The sequence below is a fragment of the Glycine soja genome, chromosome 4 (assembly GCF_004193775.1).
Source record: "Glycine soja cultivar W05 chromosome 4, ASM419377v2, whole genome shotgun sequence".
In the NCBI taxonomy this organism is placed as follows: Eukaryota; Viridiplantae; Streptophyta; class Magnoliopsida; order Fabales; family Fabaceae; genus Glycine; species Glycine soja.
In genome coordinates this window covers 13,909,295-13,917,831 of record NC_041005.1, presented here as the reverse complement: position 1 = coordinate 13,917,831, position 8,537 = coordinate 13,909,295, and the positions used below count along the sequence as shown (strand labels likewise).

At 30.5% G+C, this 8,537-nt stretch overlaps 1 protein-coding gene and 1 long non-coding RNA gene across 2 annotated transcripts; one reads left to right on the top strand and one right to left on the bottom strand.

Annotated features, from left to right (window-relative positions):
- Positions 1 to 707: 707 nt before the first annotated feature.
- LOC114408124 (QWRF motif-containing protein 7-like) lies at positions 708 to 5,028 on the bottom strand. Its single transcript, XM_028371230.1, has 5 exons — positions 4,351 to 5,028; positions 3,019 to 3,255; positions 2,720 to 2,812; positions 2,016 to 2,126; positions 708 to 1,174 (listed from the first exon to the last, which is right to left on the bottom strand). Exons 1-5 carry the CDS (start codon positions 5,023 to 5,025, stop codon positions 1,130 to 1,132), a joined length of 1,161 nt encoding a protein of 386 aa, XP_028227031.1. The 5' UTR covers positions 5,026 to 5,028; the 3' UTR covers positions 708 to 1,129.
- A 1,363-nt stretch (positions 5,029 to 6,391) lies between these two features.
- On the top strand, positions 6,392 to 7,867 carry LOC114408123. The gene is made up of 3 exons (XR_003665820.1): positions 6,392 to 6,813; positions 6,925 to 7,034; positions 7,639 to 7,867. It is a non-coding gene; the product is annotated as an uncharacterized LOC114408123 (long non-coding RNA).
- Positions 7,868 to 8,537: the final 670 nt, after the last annotated feature.

Genomic DNA, 8,537 nt, shown 5'->3' with positions numbered 1-8,537 from the left:
ACCCTTAACTTAATGACATGTTGGTGTATCTTTATGTGATTCATAAATTTGAGATTATTAAATAAAAAAGGGCACACACAAATTTATTACGTTTTTAATTTGTTAACTACACATTCTAAGATGATTTTTCTAAAAACTGTCTTAGAATGTGTACTTTATAAGACGACTTTTGAAAAGTCATCTTTAAATCCGTCTGTTTTTAACATATTTAAAAAAAATATTCTAAGATGGTTTTACAAAAGTCGATGTAAAAATTGACATTTTAAAACGATTTAAAGACCGCCGTGAAAAGTGTTTATTTTTCATGATGAAGGATTCAAAGACAATTTGAAACCGTCTGAAAATTAAAGTATAAAAAAAAATCGTCTTTGAAAAGCAATTTTGTAGCAGTGTGTTCCTTAGTTTGGTTTTGTTTATGCTAACTATTAAGGTTAACCTAATGATCAGCTAGAGCTAAAATAAATTGAGAGAATTTTGTTTACTTTAAATAAGAGTTACATATATGTTGAATTTTTTTCTAACATATGTGGTCATTTTGTTTTATAAAAACAAATATTTTTTTGTGGATAGAGTAAAACTTAAGCTTTAATACCATTATCCTTAGGCCTGCTTTGTTAATGATTATACACTTAAGGATGTGAGGAATGAGGATCATTGATTGCCATGGACAAAACCAGCTGACTAGTATGTGAAAATTAAGGCACATGGAAGAAAAGGAAAACAATGGTCATCGCGAGGCTTCTTAAAAGGGCTGTTTACACCAAATATTATATTATTAAGCACTGGAAAAAAGAAAATTGAGTGGCACTACGTGAACTATTTGGTTTTCAGTAAAACCTAACAATTAGGTTGACCAGAATTTTCCTGTAAATATAACATTTGCCTTTCTCCATCAGTTTAATCTTTCAAAACGGAAGGGAATGTTTCAAAAGTAATATTGTCAAAGGTCAACATCATATACTTCATCTAACGAGTTGTGTATGTGCATGCCCGTTTAGTCACAAAATTGTAGCACTATCGAACAAGTTCTTGTAGTTAGAAAATATATTGACCACCCTTGAATATGTGCAAAGGGATCTTCAAGTACATCATTGAGCAACGCTACAGATTTAGTTGACGGTATTGGACTTCATCTTGTTTGGATAAGATGCACTCGAATGCTTTTCTCATTCTCCTGTAGTGGAACCAACGAAAATTATTATTTAATCTTTTAACACACAAAAAAAAAGAGTAAATTAGACATAAGAAAGAAAGAAAAACAAAATTAACTAAATTTCTATAAATCAAGCGTTAACTATAGATGAGAAATGCTAATAACTAGAGTTGTCAAATGGGTCATTCTAACTCAGCTCAACAAGCCTAATATAAAAACTGAGTGACCGAGTCTATCCCGAATCTCTTACGGGTTGTGTATTTCATGGTCTGAAAGTGCCCGTTGGTTGAAACAAAAATTGGCTAAGTGTTTATTTTTTAATCTATATAAATTAATTTTGAAACAAAAATAATAAAGAGTTAACAATAATAATAATATATCACAAAACACAAATAATAAAAAAAATACTAAAAACACGTAAATTAACGGACTGTAGTTGTTACTTTTAATAAGAAACGATTTAAAGAAAAAAAATATATGAGCTTGCAACCATTAACGTATTCCTACTTTTTTTATAATAAAAAAATCAGTTTGAATTGCTTTCCTTAAAAATTGAAATCTAGTTTTTTTTATAAAATTAAAGAGAGATAAATCAAACATCTTACAAAAATTAGGGACAAACATTTTCCACTATGTCTCTCATTTTAACAGAAGATTTCATTGTTTTGTTTAGCTTAAAATAACTAATATTGGAAGATAAAATGAGAATAAATTATTAATTCATCTGTGCTTTGTTTTCATTATATTTACTCTTAATTTTATGTTCTTAAATTTGTAATTGACAAAATGTTAAGAAAAAAAAGTTAAATCACTTTGTTTTATTAATTGAAATAAGAACTGAGAGTGTGTACGTAAGGCTCACCAATAAAGTAGAAATAACTGGAACAAGCCCAAGAAGTTCTTGTAAGTACTCTTCTTCCTGTTTTAATGTGGTGGTTAGTTCTGTAATTTGATAAAGAATCCTTTCAACCTGCTGAAATAAGTCAAATAACAGAAGTCCTATCATTAATTAGTGCAATCACGTTACGTAATGCATAGTAATTATAATTGTATAATTCCTATCATATAAAAGCTGTAATTATACTTTTATAATTTTTCTTTCCAATTTTTTTTTAAAATTATAAAAACCTTTTTTTGAAGTGTCATAAAATATTTGCAAACTAATTTTACTTGTATATTCTCTCCACCCCTAATTATAAGACTCATTTCAGGATTTTTTTTTAATTTTAGATACATTAATTATATTGTTTCCTAGATGTACTTATTAATTATTTTTTTAAAATATTAATGAAAAGCAATTAAATAGATAGAGATAAGAAAATAATAATTTTAAAATAATAATATAAATAATTGACAAATTTAATGTAATTAACTAAATTTATTATTTTTTTTAAGTGACCTGAATAAAATAAAAGAGTCTTATAATAAGGACGGAGAAAGTAGACATTTATTTTTTCTGGGAATTTATTTTGACGAATAGGATAACAATGAAATTTAACTTAATAATTTTTTTCGGATAAAAATTAAGCCGATAATATTGAACGAAAAAATAAAAAATAAAAAAACCTTGGTCTCATGGTTTTTCGCGATTAATGGTTCCACACTCTCCATTACTTGAACAGCTGTATTCAGTGCTTCAAAGACGGATTCCGTGTCTACCTGTAAAGAGAATCAAATAGGAAGGAAATTTTAAGCTACCATACTTTTTTATTGCAGAACGTTAGTTTGTTAAAATTTAATTTTATTAGTAGAATGGATGAAACGGCTACCATATTACTATGATCAATTCACTTATACAACCTAGACCTAGTCCTAGAGTATCTAATAATTTTTCAACATGTAAAAGTAATTAGCGAGATGTATACCTTAACAGTGTGAGTTAAAGGCAGTATGTTGGACAATGCTGTCAACTTCCTTGTCAATCTTCCTACGGATTCTTGATTTCTTCTCTCTAATTGTGCCCATTCAGTAAGAAGGTAGAGTTGTCCATCCAAAATATGATAAAGCTTTATCACTTGTTTGATCTTTCTCAATTCGATACTTTTTTGTATTGTTATCTTTCTCAACATGAGGATTCTCAGCCATACAGAAAACAATTGTATCTGAAATATCGAAGAGGAAAAAAAAACAGATAGAAAAGTTAGGTATCATGAACCTAGCTTGCAGCTAAGGCGTCATTTCAAATTTTCGTATAATATTATTCATAACATTATTAACCACTTATAATTTTATATTAATAGTTAATTTAATTTTTGTCAGAAAAATATTATACAATCATAAATAGTCCTAATTAAAAAAACAATATTAAGTTACACATGTGAGCTAGCTTGTATAGAAAAAATATAATTAACAAAAAGTGATATGAGGTTGCACAAATTAAAAACACCCTTTTTTTCAAGTTCATTTCTTGTATTAATTTCATATATTATTTTTCAAGATGGATAAAATTAATAATATTGAGAAGTAATTTTCAAAATTGAAAAAAAAAATGAAGAGGGGTATGATTAAAAAAAGAGAGGGTGCAAAAATTAACCCTCAAGGAGGAGGATGTACAGTAAAATGGTGTAGTTTGGGAAATAATTTGGTAGGGATGGTATTTGGGGATTTTTTTTATTTTACTTTTTCATATTATTTGAGTAAGGAAAAACTCCCCAAAATAATATTGGCCAACGAAAATAGCTATTTGTAGCCCGCAATGTAGGTGGCAAAAAGAAGTAGCTAGTATTCCCTCTAAATTTATGAAACAAAACTTCTAAGCATAATACACTCAAATTTTCGTATATACGAGAAATTATTAATTATTTTTTTCTGAAAAATTATTAGTTAGATAATGTATTTAAGCTTTTTAAATAAAAAAACAACACTTAATAATTATGTGTTATATAGAAATTAGTAGAGACCATAAACATCTTAATTAGGCTATCTAATAATTTCTCATTTCATACATGTTAACCTCATACAGTATTATTTAGTTAATGGATTAGTAATTAGTAATTAACTAGTTATTATAATATATAATAATCAGGAAACAGTTTATTAACAAAATAATACGAGTGTGTTAACTCAAACTTTGTATACGCTTAGCCAGTGCTGTGAAAATTGAGACGCGCAATAATCATTTTCCATTGTAACACGTTCCATTTGAGTTGTACTATATGTCCATTTTGACGAAAAAAAAAAAGATAGAAAGAACATACCTCGGCTATATTCTTGACATTAGCCCTGACAACCTCAGCTCTAGCATTGATAAATCTCAACTGCAAAAGTCTATTATGCAAAATCCTAAAGCGATAGTACTCTTCTTCTTGCACTGACGACACTTTCCTTTGCTTCAAGTACTTCAAGACTTTAATAACGCGACCACCAACACTACTACTACTGTTATTATTACCACCATCATTTGCTTTCGCCGGGGGTTGAGGCCACACTGAAGAGTTGAGTGACCACCTTCCCGGTGAAAGTGCCCATGCCGAAGGCGACTTAATGGTTGATGTGGTCCTCTTTGAAGCTCCAACATTATTAATATCAGGGCTAACACCACGTTGCATGAGCTTGCCATAGCCATCATCTCTACCCTTCTTCTCATGAACCCTATTGTGGGTTGGGTTGCTCAAAATGGAAGTTGTTAAAGTGGAATTTAGGTTAATATTGTTTCCTTCATTGTTGGTTGCTCTTGTTCTTGATGTTGATTTTGAACGTTGGACACTGGTGATGGTGAATCTTTCACTAGAGCTGAACCTATGTGAACTTCTCTCGGGGGTGGTTATAGCGGCCGCGGGGCCACTACCGCTTCGGCTACGGACAAGTCGCGGTGATGGCAGCACCGCCGTGGGGTGGTGGCGGCCGGAGAGAGTGGAGGCAGTTTTGTCCATTGATGGCTTTGGGTACTCTTTTGGGATTATTCAATATATGTGTATATATAGAAAGAAGAGAGAGATTAGAAGTTGAAAGCACGTTGAGTAATGAACACCAAGAATGTTGAATACGTGTCCCCACGCCATGCAAAAATGTTTGCACGTATATATATGCTAGAAATTCAACGGGGCCTTTCTTGTCTTGATATACCTTTGAAGTGAAGCAAGGAATCATTGATAAATAAACTATCACTAGTTTGTTAATTTGTTTAATAGAGTCAACTAGAAAACATTTTTTAAAAAAAGTTTATCAATGGTTTAATATTTAAATTAAAGCAATCGTGTTTTTAAAATAAACTTTATGACATCAGGTGGGGTGGATGCATAATATTATTACTTTTTTTATTTAGCCAATAGTACTACTTTTATTTGATCAAAGTTACAACGCCAGCTGTTGAACTTCTAAGTAGGGAAAATTCATAATTTGATTAAAAAATAAAAAACTGAAAACTGAACGAATGGAAAAAATTTTAAAAAATTAGATCGGATCAAATTAAATTTTGGATTTGATCTTAAAAATTAATTCAAATCAAACTTTTATATATATATATATATATATATATATATATATATATTCACAATTTTATAATATCACTCATTTTTATTTTTACTTCTTATAAAATTATGTATAATTTGAAAAATATATTTAATTAATTAATTAAAGATATTTTTTATTAATTATTTGAGTTAAGATACGTAAATATTCAATTATTAATCATATAATGATATATAAATAAAATATTTCATATTTTTATTTTTATTTTATATCTTAACTTTTATTTAGTATTTTTTAAAACTTAATAGTATGATTAAAATCAAAAATTGATTCAATTCAAATCATTTTAAATTAAATAAGATCGAATAAAAAGTTTAAATTAAATCAATTGAATGATAAATCAATAAAATCAAAATGATTGGATTAAATAATTTTTCTCTTCAAAATCAATTCAATTAAATTCACGAATACCCCAATTTCTAGGTTCTAGCAAAATGCCTCTTTTTATTTCCTTGAAAATATGTAGTCACTAATTACACATTGGTGTTCATCGCACATTTTTTCATGGAGTGCACGTTACTCCATGGGACAGTCACGCGAGAATGGTGTGAATATTTTTTTTATTTATAAAAATTAAATATAGATAAGATTTTTTTATTAAGAGGGAAAACTAAAAGAGAGCTACAACGCTACATACACTACTAAAGAAAAGGTTTTTTAAGACGCGCATTTAAGAGTGGTTGTCCAAAAACCGTAGTCATTTGGATAGGGATGGCATTTTTATAAATAATTATAATTTTTCAAAGACGGTCCTTGTCGAGTTTCACGCACTCTTGGAGTCTGTTCCTCTCCTCTCAGCGTCCATTCAGCTCCTTGGAACCCGAAAAACCCTTCAAAGCCCGAGGTCCTCGACGCACTCAAATCTGTAACAAAGGCTTCCAGCGCGACCAGAACCTACAGCTTCACCGGCGCGGCCACAACTTGCCGTGGAAGCTGCGACAGCGAGGGAGCAAAGAGCCGCGGAAGAAAGCTTACGTGTGTCCCGAACCTTCCTGAGTCCACCACAACCCCGCAAGGGCGCTCGGCGACCTCACCGGCATCAAGAAGCACTTCTGCAGAAAACACGGTGAGAAAAAGTAGCAATGCGAACGTTGTTCTAAGAAATACGACGTACACTCCGATTGGAAGGCTCATATGAAAACTTGCGGTACCAGAGAATACAGATGCGACTGCGGAACCTTGTTCTCTAGGTATCCAAATCAAAATCAAAATAATAATGAAAATACTTCATTGCTTCTCTTTTATTTTATTTTTTTTCTCGTCAATGTAATGTGATGTGAATACGTGTATCTTTCTTAAAGGAGGGATAGCTTCATCACACACAGAGCATTTTGCGATGTCTTAGCGCAAGAGAGCGCGAGGGCCCAGAGTTTAATCTCTAGATTTTCCATGAAAGAGGAAGAAAGAACGGGTTAAGTACATGGCCACCAACCTCTTCCAAAACCTTCACACCTAACTGCACTTTCATTGTTCACTGTATTTTTTTATTAGAAACTCAGAATGTGCACTTATGAAATACCATGGAAAATGTCATTCAACATAAGGAATGACTTTGTTTCCATCATGCATTTATGAACTTCTTTATTTGTGGCAGCATTTATAATTTGAAATTTCTTCTTCTTTTAAGTGATATTTGAGAGAAATACGAATGAGAAATTTTGTTGCAAACAAAATATTGCCAAGTAATTTCAATTGAAAGTAGAGAATTTAGTCATATGTATATATAAGTTTACACTGTACATTAAGTTGACATTGCCCATTTGTTTGGAGATTCAGTCCAATTTATTTATTTTAGCTTTGTCACCTTTGTGAAAATTAGCCGTGGTTATTGTTTTTTGTTTTCCAATTCAAGACAGAGAAGGGAATTTTCTAGCTAGGATAGAATACACTGTTTGATTTAAGTGTTCAATTCTCTATGCTTGGTCCTTCTTATAACAAATTTATGGGAACTATCATTTGGTATGGAGTTACTGTATAGAAGACTATAATATGCTACACTTGTATGGTTTGTGTAGTTGGAATGGGAGGAAGTCCAGAGGGTAACAAGCCGAAGATGGGAGTGAGAACAAGGATGAAGAGAGGCAGCAGAGGACATGTCTGAAGACTTGTCAGAAGGGGAAAAAGGTGATAGTGTTGTGGAGATGGTGCAAAGTGATACCCCAAAGAAAAAATTCCAGCACCAGACTTCAAACTTAGAAGTATGGTCTGATGACAAAAAGGAAAAGAAACTCTATGTTGTCCTCTTAAGGTATATACTACTATCCACACTCCCAAAGCTGTTTTGAATTGACATTTCTGCTAATAAATAATGTAGACAAGTTTCTTAGGTTGTGTCAATGAATATTCATTGATCATAGTAGCAAATGGGAGTCAATGAGTCAGTTCTGAACCCACAACAAGCTTTATTAAATAGCCACCACAAGCTATTCACCTTTTCGTTAAGTATTTTAAGTTTAATTTAATTTTATAACAATAATCAATCTTATATTATAAATTAGAATACAAAATTTAGAGAGTAAATATTTAATTTCATACATTAAACAACATGCTAGATTATATTTGCATATTAGCAGGAGTTGAATATAGTGAAAGTAGTTAATCTTTTAACTATAATGTAGCCAATGTAAGCTAAGGGCAGTGCAGCAACATATCATATAAAATTATATATAACATATTAAATAAAACTAAAAATATTTATTTAATAATTAAATAAATAAAATTTTTCATAATTTTTTTAAGAAATTAAAAACTAAATAAAATATAAAATATAAGTAAAGGCCTCTCTGTAGGATGTTTGTGTATATATGAGAAAAAAATTAAAAATATCAATAAAGGAAGTTGCTTTGTATCACTACCTTTCTATTTTTATTTTTACGTGAGTACACCACAGGTGGACCTTATTGAAGCAACAATA